The sequence below is a fragment of the Anopheles funestus genome, chromosome 3RL, assembly GCF_943734845.2.
Source record: "Anopheles funestus chromosome 3RL, idAnoFuneDA-416_04, whole genome shotgun sequence".
Classification (NCBI taxonomy): Eukaryota; Metazoa; Arthropoda; class Insecta; order Diptera; family Culicidae; genus Anopheles; species Anopheles funestus.
Genome location: NC_064599.1, coordinates 82,867,265 through 82,885,787, shown reverse-complemented (window position 1 = coordinate 82,885,787; position 18,523 = coordinate 82,867,265). Strand labels below are relative to the sequence as shown.

Here is an 18,523-nt window from a genome sequence, read left to right as displayed (position 1 = left end):
ATCATTTGCATATCGTTGTGGGTGAGGAAAACTAACGGAAAACACCGGAGAAGCAGGCTCTATTCCAGTGAATCGGAAAATTACTCTCACTTGGAAAATGCTTCCTTCAGGTGGGTCGGTTGACCGAAGCGTTTAGTTGCGTAAGCTAAGTTTGAACAATCAATGTTTCTCACTCGGTGTGGTGCGTTGCATCATTTGCAGAGAAAGAAGGTAGGAAAACAAAACATAATGGTAAGTATTTGGGGCACTTTTTTTTGCAACACAATGCTATCTGGTGCGATAAAGTGGTGGCGCTTAGATGTTAGATAAGGCTAGTTACGGTTGGGAAAAGTGTACATGAACTTTCAATGTGATTCAGCAGGAAGTAATTGTGACAAAAATTGTTGAAAAAATACTTCTCATTAATTAAAGTCGTTTGGACGATATTTTATAAATAACTTTGTTTATAGAATTCTAATTTTTCGATTACATCAAAACATATTATTATCAGAATCAAAACAAATCTCTCATTAAAATCATTTCGTTTAGCATACGGACACATCGTTTCCAGATAATCTTCTTCCAATACTTCCGCCGGTAATGTTCGTAGCATGAGTTTTCTCGTTTATGCTACTTCCTTGATGAGAAAATCGAATATCATCGTGTTAAAATCGATCGATAAATGTTTGATTGCCATTAAACCACCACCGAAAGTGAGTGGTTCGTCCGGCTCCTTTGAGACTGCCTACGTTCGATTACCATCTCCAACACTTGCTTTGAATGTGGCTGCACAATTTGGGCATCATCGATTGGATGGAAAAAAATAAACATTCGAATGGATCATTAAAACTAAGCGCAGGCTTTGACTTCCGCACGTAAAGATATAGCTTGCTCCACTGCAAATCCGCTAATCAACGATCGAGCACCTGAGTGGTATGAGGAACCTTCAGATTTTCTGACGGGAAACAAAACGAATGTACCACGGGTGCTTCTCGCCAAAATTCATCAAACATGGGGAGGGCAGGCATCTATCGTTTCGGTAAGTAAAATCAATCATGGCTAATTGGTCTTCCTTCGTTGCGTTCGCCCTCCGCAATCCGTGTAACCGTGAGCACATCATTTTTGACCTTAATTTTGGCACATTGCGTGCGCTTCTTCTGCACTTGCTACTATCTTTGTTTTTTATTCAAAGGTTCAAGCTCAACGGTGAACGATCGAATATAACCTTCCGGAACGACCTCTGTCTGTATTAAAAAAAATATTTCGGCTTTTCGTGAAATAGAAAAACACCCTACCAAAAACCAGTGCAAGTGAAAAAAACTGAACGCTTTTCATGGGGGAAAGATTCGTGACGTGCGTGACTGTGTGTTTCAGTCGGGCAGTAGGTTTATTTCCCCCACGGGCCAACCGAAGATCCTCATTCATTTTTAAAGGTTCCTCGCTTAGCGACCGTTGAAGTCACGAAGTCTGAAATTTTGGCGCAACCGGTTCGACGTAAACAAGTTTATAGGGTTTTGTTTTCTATGGTTAAATTTTTCGTGTTTGGTTCACTTTCTTTCACTACACGGGGGGATCGTTATTTTTTACCCGGTGATGGGCGGTCTGTTTGAGCTTCCACGCCATCGGTGGTTCCATCCGTCCATAGACCACAAGCAAACGGGATGTAGCCGTAAGTAAAGAAAAAATCAATTTGTACATGAAGAGCAAGCAGGGTATACGAAAATGAGCAAAAGCTTAAACTGAATCCATTAGAAACATAGCAAAAACATGATTAAAGAGGAAAAAGAAAACACAACACAACCGTGGGGAGGGCCTGCTGTTGATCCGCTTGTCGGCTTCGGCTCATCGAGCACAAACATATACACACACGTGCCAAAAAGGGGGGAGAGTTTTCGTTTTCAACATAATTCTGTTCAAATGCTCATCCACTTGGGAGCTTTTTTTCTGTTATTTTGCTTCCACCTGCAGTTTGAATTTTGGTTTCGCTTTCGACATTACTTACAGTTGCCGGTCAATTCATTTAAAAAAAAACGGATGGAGAAAAAATAGAAAACAAACGACGAACCTTCTTTTCCGCTACCTATATATTCTCCACAGCGGATGAAGGTAGGAAAATTGTTGCGATTTTCTACTTTTTTCAATACGTTTACATTTTTTTGGGTGAGTTTCCTCTATTTAATCTTGCACCAGAGAGGAAGATGATCAGAGGCGTGGATCTTCAGCTTTCAGACCAAATGAAAGAGAAAAAACGATACCACACCTTCCGTTTCGGGATTTTATTAGTATGCACCTTGTTTTTTCTTTCTCCGACTCAATCACTTTCGGTTAAAGCGCATTCCATATCTCGGTGGGAGCCCCCGAAGGGGTAACTATCCCATTTTCATTGCTGATCGAAAGTGAAATTTTAGCAAAACATGTCTCGGGACAGTTGGTCCGAGCTTACAAACTCCTCCCATAGGAAAAAGTGGCAAAACGATGAACCGTTTATGCGGGTTTATTTGGAAATGATAACGGTTTTTAATCTCACCTTTCTAGTAGGGCAAAATTTGAATGTCAAATTCAGCATAAAGTAAATTTTGGCGGTTAAACATTTCTGCTTAAAATTAACATTTATCATTGGTTAATGGAAATATCATGACTGTTAACTGCGGACTATTTGAGATTATTCGACTGTCCCTAGAAAAGGGAAAGTCTCTACCTTTTACGTTTATCTTCAGGTTTTTCTCACATTGCGTACATACCTGCAACGATAAATAGAGAAAGGGACAAGAATTTAGTCAACCATTCTGTTCAACTCAGCAGCGTGTATATCTATTTCCCTTCATGTGGGGTGATGATTTTTGCTACAGCAATTATCACCTGCAGACACGCTTTTAAGAAACACTAATTTTTCGCACCACTAGCATAACCTTCGAATCACTACAATTACTTACTGCGCCAAAAGCCGGAATAAGTGGCAAAAGCGCGGGCAAAAGAAAGAGCGATTTAGGCCAAGCATACAATTAGCACTACTGGAATGGATGGGTGGTGGAACGCGCTTCATTATCATACACATCCACAGATCCACTGACAGATCACTTCACGCTGTTGATCTTCATCATTTCAGCTGTGTGAATTATCGCTACCGGTTCCGTCTTGGTGGATGGTATGGGACTGAAGAAAAAAAAACCCAACACCCGAAGCCGTACCATCAAAGCAACAGAATTTCATCGTCACGATTGTGATATCGTTCGCGGTTGGGCCTGTCGAACAGGCACCCGGAGGTATGCAAATGAAGGCATCACCATCATTCGGCGGCCGCATTTCCGAAGAATGCCATTTGCAAATCGACACCAAATTAGTGGTTAAGCGGCGAACCTGCATGAGCTTCTCGGGAGTACCGTAATCACGTTACGTTTCCTTCTAATATCCGCTACGTTCATCATCAGTTTCATCCTTTTGAATGGTTTGTAATAAATATCTAACACTACCGTCCCGTACCGGGTATGTTGGTCAAGCAGATGAAGAAAAGATGGATTGTGTAGATGCACCTACACCGATTAGACGGTAGACGATGGTGAAATGTCGACGTCATCGTAGTTACGTTTCGCGTAGTTAATAAAGCAGCGGTAAACCTTCACACGTGTCTTGCAGGATAGCAAATTTCTGTCCAATTAAATGTAAACGTTGCTGCACGATGGAATGCACTCTGCATTCACAGAAACGATGCAGAAGGCTATGTCGTTAAGATCATCAAGATTTCAACGCCGTGCAGTAGCAATTACGTTCTAAATATTCTTCTTAAGAAGGAGGTACTAAAAGCAACTGCTCTAGTGCATAAGTATATGTATTACCATTAAACTTGTTTGTAAGTTAAAGCTTCGAAAATTTACAGTCTAGGAGCTCGTTGTCCTAACGTCCTATAAGCCAGAAAATTTCCTACATCATGATCAGAGTTGATTGCCAAAATCAGATACACAGGCTTTTTCTTCAACTCACATCGTCATCTTTCAATATTCTTTTTGGTTCTTCAAACCGTGGCTAAAAAATTTGGAATATAGCCTTTTGAACGGAAGACGCTCGAACATGGAAAAGCTGACGTGGAAAAACCCGCAGTACATGAACTCATTACCATGCTTGCGGTTAGTCTCAATGAAGCTGGCTTTGTTGTGGTTGTCTCAAACGCCTGTCCGTTTTAAGACCGTCTCGTATCGAGTGTCTCGACATGGTAAGTTACATTCGCCGCAATTCCCATTGCTGCGGTTGGAACGTGTATACGCTTGACTTATGTCGACACGTTCTCATTGTGAATCTTCATCATCTTGCGCACCAGCAGGGGGTTCGCTTTTTTTCTTCTTCAAGGTAAATAATCAAGCAAGCAAAACCCTACCTCGATAATGTACAAACACACGACCGATGAGTCACGCAAACGGTCAATATGTGAACGGTTGCGTCTCGTGTGCAGCTGGTCAGACTAGCGAAGCGCACTTTGTAGTGTCCGAGGAAGTGACTATCGTTTCTTAATGGATTGTGACGACGTCGAAACACTATCGTTCCATTTTGGAAACTGTCGCTGCTAGCTCAGGACGCCCTTGTCCTTTTAAAGGCGTCGATTTAATTGAATTCGCTACAGCACTCATCTGCTGTGCCGATCTGTCTTAGCTAATTTGCTGGCTGTCGTTCATATTTTGGTACGGACGATGGTACAAAGTGAACAGCCGCAACTTTTGCGTAATTTAAAAGCTCTAGTTGAGGGATTTTTTTCTTAAATGACGTTAAACTTGACCTCTGCGTGGTACACCTGTTGGTGTAAAGCTACGACATTAACAAACAGTAATGAAAGTGAAACAAAAACAACTACATATGCTTAACGACTACAGATTAATTAAGCCTACCAAAATAAATCCTTTTATTAGCACAGATAAAAAATAAAAGCAAAAAATGCTCACAAGAATTTTTGCTTCACATGAAAAGTGAATGGCTTATGAAGCTCTTTTATTTTACTCTGGCTAAATGTTAATGCATTTTTCTTATATTCTTGACAGAGTCTTGTTTTCTGCAGGATCAGTTTGTACTTTTATTCTTGGCGTATACATTCTCGAACAGTGTTTACTTTACCGATTCAAACGTAAATAATTATAAAGGTGGAGTTTATACAGGGTCGAAAGGGATCGTTTGCAACTGGACGTCCTTCCAATGCCAGTTTAAAATTGCAGACTGTAGAATGCTTTATCACCATGCCCTTCGTGCCAGTAGTTAATTCCAGCCATAGTTACCAAGGTTATCGCTGGGTAATCGCGCAATAATCAGGACACACACGCCATGAACTTCGTACACTGTTCATTTGTGTCGTCAAGCTCTTTCACACCTTTCACAACCAGAACCCAATCAGACGCTTCAGGATGCTCACGATTTTACCTACTTCTTTCTCTACAAGCAACGTATAACATCGCTGAACGGAAAGGTGGCCCTACTGTTGATAAAAGGCGTGAATGTCAATGTCACGTTTGCGTTCATTACGGCAAGACATGACCGAGAGAGTCTACTTGTCGATTGGTTTGACGTGATAATTTTCACGTTTCTTAAACAAATTGTATCGAACAGCGAGAGGTATGTCTCTGAGGGGCAAAACGAGTTAACATACACGAAATTGTGGACTAATATATCTTATAAACATAGACTGTTAAAGCCACAACTTCATTCCCAGCGGTTAATCGAACAAACGATGCTTGGTTATGGTCGCCAAGCAGTGCAATTTATAGTTCAATCAATAAAGCGAAAGTGAAACGAGTTTATTTGCAGCCATCGTAGCTTGATCTACAGTATACGCCTTTGAGAAACAACTCATAACTGCTCTGTCGATCTTGATGCATGGCAAAAGGAATGAACCATTGTGTTGTGAGCTTCGAACTATGTTTGACAACGATTCTGATGGATGGCTTGCCTTTTTCGACCAATCATCTCCAGTTGCTTGCAGTTATCCGTCCTCAGTTGGAGCTCAAATCTGTGTAAACAAACCATTTTACACCACCCCCAAACTGTCATGCTCTGACACTGACACTTGAAAGATCGCGTTGGAAACATGGTACCTACCGAGATCTACCGATTGACGCTTGAAGTATACGCACGGTACGATAGATCCCACACTTACTGGTTAAAACTACCCGACATGTTACATGAACCCACTCATAATACATCACCTCCGCGTAGAAGGTGTCTTGTTGTTCTCCCCTTCGATCGAATAAAAGTTTCTAGCAGTATTTAGTTCTGTAGTGGTTGGTACGGGCTCTTGCCTAGATATTTCTAGGGCGGTAACGTGTCCTTCGTTAGGTGAGGGAATCTACCGAGGGGAACAATAATTAATTCTCGATCGTGCGCGTGTACTGCCAGACTAACTCAATCACCGTTTCCCCGATTCCGGTTAGGAGACGTTTGCCTCTACGTGTGACCTTTACGGTTACCTCCAAGTTCGTGAGTGTCTGCGCATTGAAGTCTATTCGTGAGTGGAACTAGCACCAAAAGGAAGCTGATCCAGACAATAAGCGATACAGTGCAGTGATAAATAGCCAGAGAATGATGTATGAATGGGATGGAATTAGAGTCGCCTTAGGAGTAGCCTTAGGGAGTTTCCGACGATTGTGATGGTAATAGACGTAGGAAGTTAAAGCTAATAAGCCTTCCAGATTGCATACGATCCAGATGAATCCAGTTGGTCAATCAAAGTTGCTTCACATGTCCAGCAACTAAATATTTATATGCGAAATGCTCGAACATTAAAAGCAGATAAAAAAGCGACGAGTTAAATCAGTACATCTAAATTCATCATTCATACTCGAACTACCGGTTGAGAGGTGCATTTATTGCAATGGATGGCTTTTGTTCCCGTGTAACAACTTTGTACACTCATCATATCGCTTTTACAGCCACGTTTATCCCCACCCAAAAATCAAGGTGATCACGAGGTAGATCGTGAGAAATGTAAGATTTTATGACTGGTTATTTTTAGTGTCCGGGAGCTATACCACCGGTTTCACCACGTTGCCGATAACGGGGGCTTTGAGAAGGGCTGGTTACATTACACGCAAATGCAACACAGCGGCACGGGGCCCGGGTAGAACTTCGTGTGCAATTCGAGGAGAGCGTGCAGCTATCCGAGTTCTCGATGTAGCAGCCGCTTTTTTTTGAAAGGTAGCGACTCTACTACCACTAATGTCCGTAGGGGGCCAAGTTTTTATTACAAAACACACGTACCTACCGCTGCCAACTGCAGTTGCTGGCAGCTCACTCGATCAACCCGCTGCGAACGTTGGAAATAATAGCCACAGGTTTTAGGACAAGACTTCCTTTGGCCTTTTAGAGTTCTTGTCGCCGGCAGGTTGTCTGTGGCAAGTTGCGAAACACATTCTTTCTCCAATATGTGTTTTACCCCATAACAGTCTTTCATAACCGTTGAGATCCCTTTAACCCAAAATGTAATCTATCAGCATCACTGAGAAATTCAAGCTCGAGCTTCGAAACTAAGCAATTAACTACAATCTGGAAATCAAAGATCATGTACAATGACAACAAACATTAAGAGTCCCTCAATGGGGTGGGAATTAGGTTACATTAAACACTCCAGTATTCTAAAGCAAAACAAACACAAACCACACGTATGTTAATGTCTCCTGCACAACAGGTTCAGCTCGATCGCAAAGGTTCAGCTCGTGAATGTTGTTGGAACGAAAACGTGTAATTTTCCCTGTGATTCGATAGTCATGCCATACGCCTTCCGGACAAGGATCGATTTATTTTTCACCAACCACAACCTTTCGCTTCTTAGAAATACGTCTAGGCCGTCTCTCACGAATAAAAAACCCTCTACGTCTGGAGTTTTTTGTTGTATGGCTGTGCTGTTCTAATTGTTCATATGTTTGGTTTGTTCATCGTTTCTCAAGGATATGACTGTGGCTGTTTGTTTTACTATGTTGTCGAGCAAAAAAAGGGGTAAGTTTTGAGCAATAGGTCTAAGATTTACTAGCCTTGTTTGGCTGTGGGTCAATGCACGGTTCAAAGAAGCTATTGTTAGTCTTTCCCGAACTGGTAAGGTCATCATTACATCGATCTCCACAATCTAATGAAGATGTTGGTAGAATTCCCTTCAACACCTTCAGCTACGATTGTGCGTTGATGACTTCGATCGGCAAGCATTCGATTTCTCACGCTGATGACAAACCTCCCTTCCTTCAACACCTGCCAGCTCGCTAGCAAAGATGGCCCAACACAAACCAATAGTGTTAATAGTGTTAATAGTGTCTAATGGTGAAACTAATCTTCGTCAGATCTCATCACTAGCCAGCTAGCTCCTACAACACATCTCAAAACGCTTGTGTTCCGACTCGCATGGTTTGCACTTTACACTGTGCCTTGTAAAACGAGAAAAGAGGTTACCAGGAGGCTTCCAATTTGCTTCGGCTTTAGTCCAATCGTTTGTAAATCTGTCCAACTCGCCTGTGCACAAGCACCGGTAGGTTGGGCGATTTACATAATCGACACAAATGCGCCAATCTAAAAAAATGGAAGCTGGTCAAATGGGAACTACTACTCACATTTATCATCGATCTGTGTATCCCGACGTTCCTTTATTCAACCCTTTACCTTTTAACCCTATTTTTCTCCCACATTAGTAGCGCTAATGAAAAAGTGAAAAAACACAGACGCATCATGGGGCTCTCTTGCACTTTCTGTTACGCGATAGGCTTTACATTAATTTTCCCACGAATTTAATGATATTTTTTTACTATATCTTGTTGCACTCCCCTCCCGCTCTCCCTTCCTGAAGCATGAAGGTTTGTTTTATGTTTCACAAATTAAAAGCAAACAAAACTTGTCAACCCGCTGATGAGATACGAGCGGGAAGCTGTGAAGCTTGAGAAAAATGCTAATTGTGCTCATACTTTAACAACGATGCAACTCTCAACTTGAAACCAGCGATGATGTAAAGCCATTTGTTGTGCCAATGGGGATTAGATTTATTTTGCGATAAAGCAAAACGCATAAAACGTGTCTACTTTCGCTGTTTCAATTAATGCAAGAGTAAATTATGATCTTTATTATGATCATCGTTGCACAAAGTATGCTTATAACCTTTTTGGGTGGCTTTTGTTCATTTTCAGAAGCAAATTACGTAAATAAATAAAAATGCTTTGTACTTATCCGAATCTCTTATCAAGAACATCAAGAGTTGTGCCGAGAATGAAAATTACCTGAAAATATAATAATAACCAAAAATGTTAATTAAACAGTTAACATTTTAATTCTTAGATTATATTGTTCCATCACTTGGTCTAATATATCAATATTTTATATTTTTCCAAAAAGCTTCATTAGCATTTATGTGTTTCTAACGTAACCTAATAAATGGGTAGTATTTTTCAAAATTCTGCACAAATGTTTAGAATCTCACCTGACAATAGTCGCGTGATGGCTGGTGTGCGTTTCCGTTTCCTTTTTCCTTCCCGAGTAGCTCACCACAGTGATCTGTCGCGTTTGTGTCCTTACAACTCGCCTCACTCGGCTTCTTCCGTCACCCACGAGTACTATCGTGCGCTTCTTACTGCTTCCTCCACTCGCATTGCTACCACTTCCAGCCGCTGTTGTATCGCTTAGGATACTGGCCGAACCGGACGTGTGATGTTGATGATTATTGTTACTATCGCCTCCACCACTAAGCGCACTGCTTCCACTACCGCTAATGAGACTGCTCTTTTCCGAACCACGGCTTCCGCCTAAATTCAGACTGTCCAGTTTGTCACTCAGATCGAAGTAGCCACCACTGCCGCCGGTACCGCTACCACCCGACAGTAAATGGTGCGGGAAGTATTTGTGATATTTCTCCGACGACGATGAGCCACCAATATTTCCCACCGAACCGCCGAACGCGTTCTGGTACTTCAGTTTCTCGCCATCGCTCTGCTGAAGGTGGTGATGACGGGGTGACGATCTTGACTTTCGTTCCCGCTCCACCCCTTGATGGTGGTGGTGCGGTGAGGGCGAGTGGTAATGTCGGTGGTGTGGTGACTTGTAATGATGGTGATGATGGTGATGATGATGATGATGTCCGTGCTGATGAGTGTCCCCGCCGCGTGGGTACAGCTCGGAGTCGAGCATGATTTTTGGTGATGTAGCTTCTCCAGGTCTGCAGGGATTGGAGCGGATGTCCCGCACTAGGGCGGTCCCTGTAGAGTCGCCAATGCGCGGTTTTTGTATGTATCGTCAGGGGTGCCCACAAACACGCCGGAAGTTCGTCAAACTTTGCCCTGAGCTAATGAACGTGCTGAGTGAGCGCACAGGCGTACTTGACCCCGGGGAGTTAATGTAGGGATCTGCAGTCTTTCTGCCGACTTGAACACTCTAAAGAGCACGTGCAGGACCACCGAAGAGGGCAATTGTACCAGCTTGATACCATCGGTTTCACTTTCACCAAAAGATTTGGAAAACAATCAACAAGACCACAGTGCTATTTCGTCGTTGGATTTCGTTGATTAGCTCAAAAGCTTTGAAGATACGACACAAGAACAGATTCACCCAGGTAATTAGGGAAGTTCACTATTATTCGATTGATTGGTAAGCGTTTAGTTCGTTTATTATATTCGAAAAACTTAGTTCGGTCGTATCTGTACGTTTTCTTCCTCACTTCACCTTAATATGCACTTCTTCGTTGTGGAAAAACACTGTAAATTTAAAATGAACATCTTAATTATACTACTAAATTCACTGATCACTAGTCTCTTCCCTTCACAAGAAAAGTTCTGCAAACTGTGTGATGATGTGTGAGCACGTTCGTCATCTTTGCTTTCTCACCGACGCGTTTGAAAAGCTATCAAGTTGTAACTCCTGCTGCTGACTCAATCAACTCAAAACTCGACACATTTGAAAAACACCGAAAGTACCGTCCTAAATCCTCAAAACTGCGTAGGCATCCACGGATTTCGTGTGTGCATTAACCGTAGTGTCTACGACCAAAAAAATACACGTTGTTCTACGACCGCCTACCCGGGTAGGCCATACAATTTGTATGGGAGTTTTCGTTTTTTCGGATTCTGAAGCGTATATCTTTTGATATGCTCGTCGTATTTGCATGAAACTTTCAAGAAAGATGCGTTTTTTAGTTGTCCAACTAATATCATTTAGCTGATAATTTTAAAAATTCTGGTTTTGTGTATTTTGCATTTTTTACAAAATTTTCTCCGTATATATACGGCCGCCTACCCGGGTAGACCATACGATTTGCATGGGATTTTTCAGTTTTCAGATTCTAAATCATGTATAAAGCATATATATCAAGTTTTTCGGGGTTAATTGTAGCCAATTAATAATTTTTAATCATATTTCTTTTTGGGTATTATTTTCGCAACTTTGCGTTATTAAAAAAACAATAAATCCTTTTTTATAATTAAGAGCTTTCCACGTAAGCTACTATAAACCTCAAATGTTATCATATTATTAACACTAAGTGCTAATATTTCAAATTATTTACATTTGTAGCAATATGTGTTAAATTCAGAACGCGAAGAACAAGCAAGTTTTTTGACATAAATAGCAATTTCCTTTATGTTTGGTTCTTCCTGAGGTATCTCGGCTGAAGGTTGTCCCAGAAAATTTCCGAGAAAATAAAAACTCCCATATAAATCCCATGCCCTACCCGGTCAGGCGGTCATAGATATACGGAGAAAAATTTGTAAAAATGCAAAAAAAACTGGAAACCAGAATTTTTAAAATTATCAGCTAAATGATATTAGTTGGACAACTAAACAACCAATCTATATTGAAAGTTTCATGCAAATACGACGAGCAGATCAAAAGATATACGCTTCAGAATCCGAAAAAAATAAAAACCCCATACAAATCGTATGGCCTACCCGGGTAGGCGGTCGTAGATATAAGGGGTATCAATCGAATTTTTTTTTTAAAATGGTAAAAATAATTTTAAAATTTTTCTTTTTATACGAAATGGAGAAAAACATGTTTTTCTAGGCATTTTAAAAATTTCAAGTCTGTACGACTTTCCAATAAAAAGATATTAAGAAATAAAAGTGCAAAACTTACCCAGGTAGGCGGTCATTGACAATAGGGTTAACGTAAACGACCTGAGCACAAGCAAACAAGCGCGGGTGGACAAGAGACTTTGTTTTTTTTTTTGTAACGATTCCGTTCCATTTCCACTGTGAAAGACGCGAATTCTTAACCTCTTGGAATAATTATTAAACCCCAGACCAGTGCCTCTCAATGAGTTCTGTAATATTCATCATTCTGCAGCATTCTGGTGGGTAGTTTGAAGAATTTATTCGCAGAAATCAACTGCCCAATTTTTGCACAAGACGTCAGCTTCCCGGTTTCTTCGACGGTGGGTGGTACTAAAAATATTTCCTGACGAAACGTGGAATGTGACTTTTCCCTTAGGCTTCCTTGTGTAGGAAGCAGCCATCACCCGTCGGTTGACAATGGTGAATATTCACAACTTTAAACGTTCTCTGTTACAAAGTTGAGCGAAGTTATCATTACTTTCCGCATTATCCATCTGATGTCTAGTGACTCGTACATTTGCGTAGAAAGGCATCATAGTGCAGAGCTACCGAACAACGTGCCGAGAAGGCGTTCTAGTCCAATTAGAATAAGCGCGTGGCGGCGAACGTGCGGGGGTAGGCTAATTTCACAATCAACACATCGTCATAACGGAGCACTAGTGGTGCTACTGCAACACGGCGATAATCAGGGCATGAAATACTTATGCAGAAAGCAAGCAAGTGGTATGTGCCTTTTTTGTGTAGCTCCCACCGAGAGCTAGAAGTTTATTGTTCTCCAGCGGAATAACTGCATCTGCTGGCGCTTGCGTGCCATTGATATTGTGCAAAAGAAAACTGTTTTTAAATGTTTTTCTGCTTCTGGTCTACGTTCGTTGAAAGATTATAGGGTAGCTTCCTACACCTAATTTCCTTATTTTACGTTGTGTTCTCGATTGCATTACTGCAGGTAGGGAGCGATACGACTTGTTACGGGATGCAATTACAGTAAAATAAATGCTCCGAGTTTGTCGGTTGGATTAAAGCTGCAGTTAGGTTGTGCGCTTTGGAATATTGAATTCAAACTACTATCCACACAGTCAATGGACGACAACACAAGCAACAAGGCCAGTGTAAAGCAACAGTAAATTCAAATAAGCATTTAAAGCTTCAATTCAATCTGATCAATTCAGCTGATTGTTTAATCGTGATGCTGACGATGTCTCCGGTGATGGGAAATTATTTACTATCGAAGGACACCCACGGATAGCTTTAATAATCCAAAAGTATTATGCAACGCGATTCCATTCGTCCAGCAGTCGCCATCCATTAGAGAAAAGCCATCACCCCCACTCACATTCAATAAGGCAAGATGCACCAACTCGTGTCATGAACACGGCACACAACAACAAGACGCGAAACGAATTTTAACGCTGAGCTTTAGAGTTCAAGGGAACTATTACGGTGGCCGGTTTGCAACCGCAAAGATCTCATCGAGACGGTGTAGCTTGTATAATGAAGTATCGACAGATATAGATAGAAATACTTATTAATAATAATCAATTCAGTTTAGCAGTAGAAGAGTTATGTTGAATAGTTTTAAAATACTGTTTTAATATTCAAATAATTATTAATTTTGTCTGCTCCAAAACATCAGTTTAAAAAAGTTAAAGTTTAGTTTTTCATTTTTGGACCATTTTTTTCCTTCTTTAAATTATATAAAGAAAATGATTGCTTTGTCACGGTCACCAAATTGATCCAAATTAAGTCTCGTTCCATTCAGCTGGGAGCTCAAATGTTTGAAATATTTCTATTACCGCTACGTAGCCGTGTTTTGCTTCCTTGTAGTAAATTTGGATCAGTTTCGGTAAATGGAACCGGTCGCATTAGCTGTAGTGTCAAAGCCTACATCCTACAAATAACTCCTACACCTTCTTCTACACCGCACACTGGCCATGACAATCATCTAGAATTAATCAAACGACCTGTGTTTCGTTACCATTCCACAGCACTAGAGTTGATTCAAACTAATCCCGGTTACGAAACGTCAGACTAACGAGCGACGAGTGAATGAGCATAGGAAGGAAATCGAAAGTGATTTCTTTTCGTTTCGATACAGCCGATGCACGTTTCCAATAATTACCAATCGTAGCTAAAATCACGGGAGACGGCGGTTGAGGTTTTATGATAACACTACATGCATGTTTAGAGGGTTTCATCGTAAAGTTTTTACATGAAAAGGACGCCACTGTGTAGCGCCATTGAAGCACCTCTGCCATTCCGTCAAATGCACGTCTCGTGATGATGATTGATTGGCGATTGATGCCGCACATACGGCACTTTTGATCTCATGGGCTTTTATTTTTTTCATCCCAGTCCGAATTGTAGCGATAAAGTTTTGTATTTTTTTCTCATTCCCTGTGTATTTCTTTTGTCGATGTTTGGATGAGTTTGTTAATTAAATGACAAATCGCTGATGAGCTATTAAAAGGTCATCGTTCGGCACGATATGTACTGCACGATGCTACCAGCAAGCATAAGCAGGAGAAAGTGTGACCAAAACTCTGAGGTTTTGCTCAGCTACATGCGTTGAACACGCTGTCACTTTTTTTCCTGGAGAAGTGTGTGAACATAAGGAGGAAGAAACACTTGAAGCTGTACACACTGGCTGTAAATACACAGACCGACATTTACGCGTCACAGGGGAATGATATTATGGAATGCATTGCAATGCGCAAATCGTCACCGGTTTGTTGGTCGGGGTAGTACAATTTTCACCCAACGAGCCCTTCAGGGTAAGTAAACATTCCTCCTTGGTTCCCAAAACGCCAAGCGTTTAGCAGGAAACGTGGTTAAGCGTGCCACTTCCACCGAGAGCTATGGTTTGCAGTCGTTGTACTCTGCACCATTGGACGGCATGCAGACACTATACTTTTTAATTGCCTCTTCACCAACAGTTGACACTTTGAGGGCGCGCGCGCTTGTGATGGGTTAGGAGAATGGTTTATTTAAAAGAAAAAATCCAAACTTAACCACACGTTGCTGAAGGAAATGCTTTGAAAGTTTCTAAGCAAAAGGTTATTGTTTCCTATGCGGACAAAATGGAAAGTGAAAAAAAGAGGATATTACCACCTGCCGAAAACGGGAGTGCGTGATCTTCAAAAAGGGCTGATCGGCCCTACACGCATCGCACGCACAGTGAAAGCGACTCGCGTATGCTTACAATCTCCCCAAAATGAGCAATTGTGCATCGATACAGATGCCGTTCCATACCCTTCAATTCGGCAAACGTGCTATACTTTGATGGGTTGAAAATCGTTTAACATGGTACAAATAGCCGTTTCAAGGTTTTGTGAGCAATTCTTTTTTTTGGGTTAAATTATTACTGAATAGGTATGATCGTGTGTAGCATTACCTCGTCAGAAAAGCATAATTTTGTACAAGAAGCAGTGTAATTCAAGGTATTTGAGATGAAAATGCGTCATTGAGGAATCTTCCAACAAACGAACGCTGTTGGATGTTCGTCTGCAACGAGCAAGATGAATACATTGACCCTACAAAATCAGTGTGTGATTGTTGGAAGTTTTTTCGGGTGGGTAGCATGAGCTTCCCAGAACCATGTAATCGACAATCCCATTCCCGGATGTGCGCTAACCGAGAAATTAGTCGCGTAGGATGGCCGTTTATTAGAGGTAATTTTATTTTTCCATCATACGAACGGCATCGCATCGATCAAACGATTGTGATAAAACAAAAACCTAAGGCGTGTTTTAATGCGTTGAAATATTGTTTCACATGATGTCTCTCAAGTGGATAGGTAGTATGAAAGGGTTTCTACGAAAATTAGTCCACTCCCAATCGAACGCCCACAACAGCCACAGTACTTTTGGGTGCTGTTTCTTCGTTCTTTTCCCAATCAAACGTTTTATTGCTTTCCTGGCCAGATGAATGTGCGTGGGATTGCTGTGGTTTGTTTGGCTCTTCACCAGTTTCTTCAAACCTTCCAATTAAAGCTCATCAGCCGAGCAGCTGGGAATCGTTCTATGACTAACTTTCTTCGCAATTAGCAACGTAAAGCTTCCGAACGATCGATGAAGCATGGTGTGGGACAAGTGATATTAATTCTTCAAAAAGCACCCCCATGTGTGTGGTTACTCCCTACATGGCGCAAAGCTCCCGATATTATTTTTTGGGGGGTGCAATACAAAAAGTTTCAAAATCCAACTCATCCTACAAAACAGCTTGTTGTTACCGGTGCTAGTTGGAAGTTGATCGTCCATACATGGATCCACAGCTAAAGTAACGGGGATTTGTAAGCATCATCCATATGTGGGTTTTCGGCACGAAACGGAATCAAAGTTCCAATAATCGGTCGTACTCTGCCGAAGGTGCGACGAAAAGAATTGTCCGTGTACGCCCGCGCAGGATATTCGTATGGGAGATCGTGACCATGATAGAACAGGTTTCAGTATATGTTTTTTTATTTTATTTGTATATTTAATTTGCAACTCGTTCTGCACGGCTGGCTCGAGCGAGCGTTCGCACAGCGATCCATGAAATAATAATTTTTGTATGCTAATTGTTGAACTAACACACTGTTGTGAAATTTGCGCTGAGTTATGAGATTTTCAAATAATTATGCACGGTTCTATAAAAGTAGGGTAACACTTTATACTACCTCGAAAAGTTAAATTAGGTCAGTCAATAATTGTGATATGAAATAATATAAAAAATTTTGCTTAATTTTGCTGAAAAACGAATGCCTGCTTCAAAATAAGACGAAACACCAAAAAAAACGCATTCCTACTTCTCTTCCTGCGTAACAGACAACCACATAACGCCACTTTGCATGCACTCAAAACCCAATGGTGCGTGAAGCGGGCCCCCGTGCAGTCAACCTTCACTTCTGGTCAGTCGAAAACTGGTCGGGAACATCATTTACCACGTCAAAAAGAGGCGACTTTGCTTCCCCGTGTCCCAAAACAGGGTGCGGTTGCCAGTCGGTAGTAGTTTGCAGTAAATTTTGAGGTTATGTCTGTCACTGGGTCTCTGCCCAGTACACCACCAGTGTACAATGGAAGAAATCGTGACGGTAATTGAACTACTTCGGTACCTATTGCTTCAACGTCGCGTGCACGAACGAAATTCGAACAAACGATTGCGCATTGTGGGACAGGAATGATAAAAATGCCTACCGATGGTTTATTTTGTGTAGCAAGTAAGCACGCATACACTTTCTGGGTTACAAACTGTTCGATGTAACCATCAGCATTCCATCGCTGAGGAATGAGACCGATATTTAGGACGATTCGGGGAGAGAATTGAATGTGAACAATAACAGCAAACAAACAGCATACTTTGCTAAAATAAAAAAAAATCGATTTATTTTTTGTGCGCATTTAAAAATATCATGATGGAAATACAAAAGGAATTCTGTAAATGTAAGCTTCTATCAAAAATTACTTAATTATTCCTGCATTCAATTATCTTCCTTTCAAAGAGGCTTCGCACAAAAATGACACAAAATGGTATTAAATTTCTGCACACCACTTGATTGTACATGTAAACCATCTTTTTTAAAACGTTTACTTCCTTCAACACAGTAAGGAGCCCACAAAAGCACCAACTAACTAGTGGTCAATTTCCTTTTTCCTCTCGGGACAATGATTCGCTGTGGGAAAGCAAAAGTTTAAACTAACAAAATAACGAAAAAAAAAAATCAGCACCATTTTCTCAGCAAAAGCAAATTTCCGTTCGCATGACCGCAAAACGTCCGGTAAATCACAGAACCTTTCTCTCTCTCCCATGTGACCCATCATGGGGTCGTTGAAAGGGGATTTTTTGGCACCGTAACAACTGCAACTGCAACTCTGCTCTGAATATTGCAACGTTGCTTAGGGGCCACCAATCAGCGTTCCAGCATCGGTAGCAAACAACAGCAACGGGTGGGCATGCAGCACGAATCCTAGGGTTTACCTTTTCGACATGATATGGATGCGATCTTTTCTTCGCCTTATTTATTCCACGCCACACCGGCTCAATTACTTATAATTGACCAATTGTTCCCACACCGGCGAAAATGCTTCGTTAGCTGCGGTTGATTAATTTGCGCGAATGAATGTCTTGCCGCTTTAAAATTGAACGAAGAAGCGTAGGCCTAAAAGAGATGCAGAATAAGCGCAAAAGAAGCACCTCTTGCAGGGTGGTTTTTTTGCAAACTTCAACTATTTTTTGTTGCTTCCAGTATTGGTGGGGGTTGTAAAGTGTAGTGATGCAGTTTTTTGGTTTTGAAGTGAATAACACAAAAGAGATCACGAATTGGATCGAAACCTGCCAAAAATTGTCGGCAAATTGTCGATGAAAGGAAGCTAGTGACAGGAGCCACATTGTGACCGATCACCTAAACCGGAAGTTGACTACATAGGGGAGAGGGATTGAATTGATTTCTTATGCTTTTCCTTTGTGCGTTCGTGTGGTTTGTTGCATTCGATCGTCGTATTATTGTTTCGCCAGTTTTTTTGTTA

General features: G+C 41.3%; 1 protein-coding gene across 3 annotated transcripts in view; it reads right to left on the bottom strand.

Annotated features, from left to right (window-relative positions):
- The window catches only part of LOC125771769 (IQ motif and SEC7 domain-containing protein 1-like), a 117,677-nt gene that overhangs the window by 46,381 nt on the left and 52,773 nt on the right, over window positions 1–18,523 (bottom strand). For 2 of the 3 annotated variants that reach the window (XM_049442745.1, XM_049442746.1), the window contains exon 2: window positions 9,404–10,670. The exons of the other annotated variant lie outside the window; for it this stretch is intronic. In XM_049442745.1, the coding sequence (XP_049298702.1) occupies window positions 9,404–10,107 (704 nt within the window). In that variant the 5' untranslated portion in view covers window positions 10,108–10,670. The remainder of the gene's footprint in view (window positions 1–9,403; window positions 10,671–18,523) is intronic. 3 annotated transcript variants of the gene reach the window in all.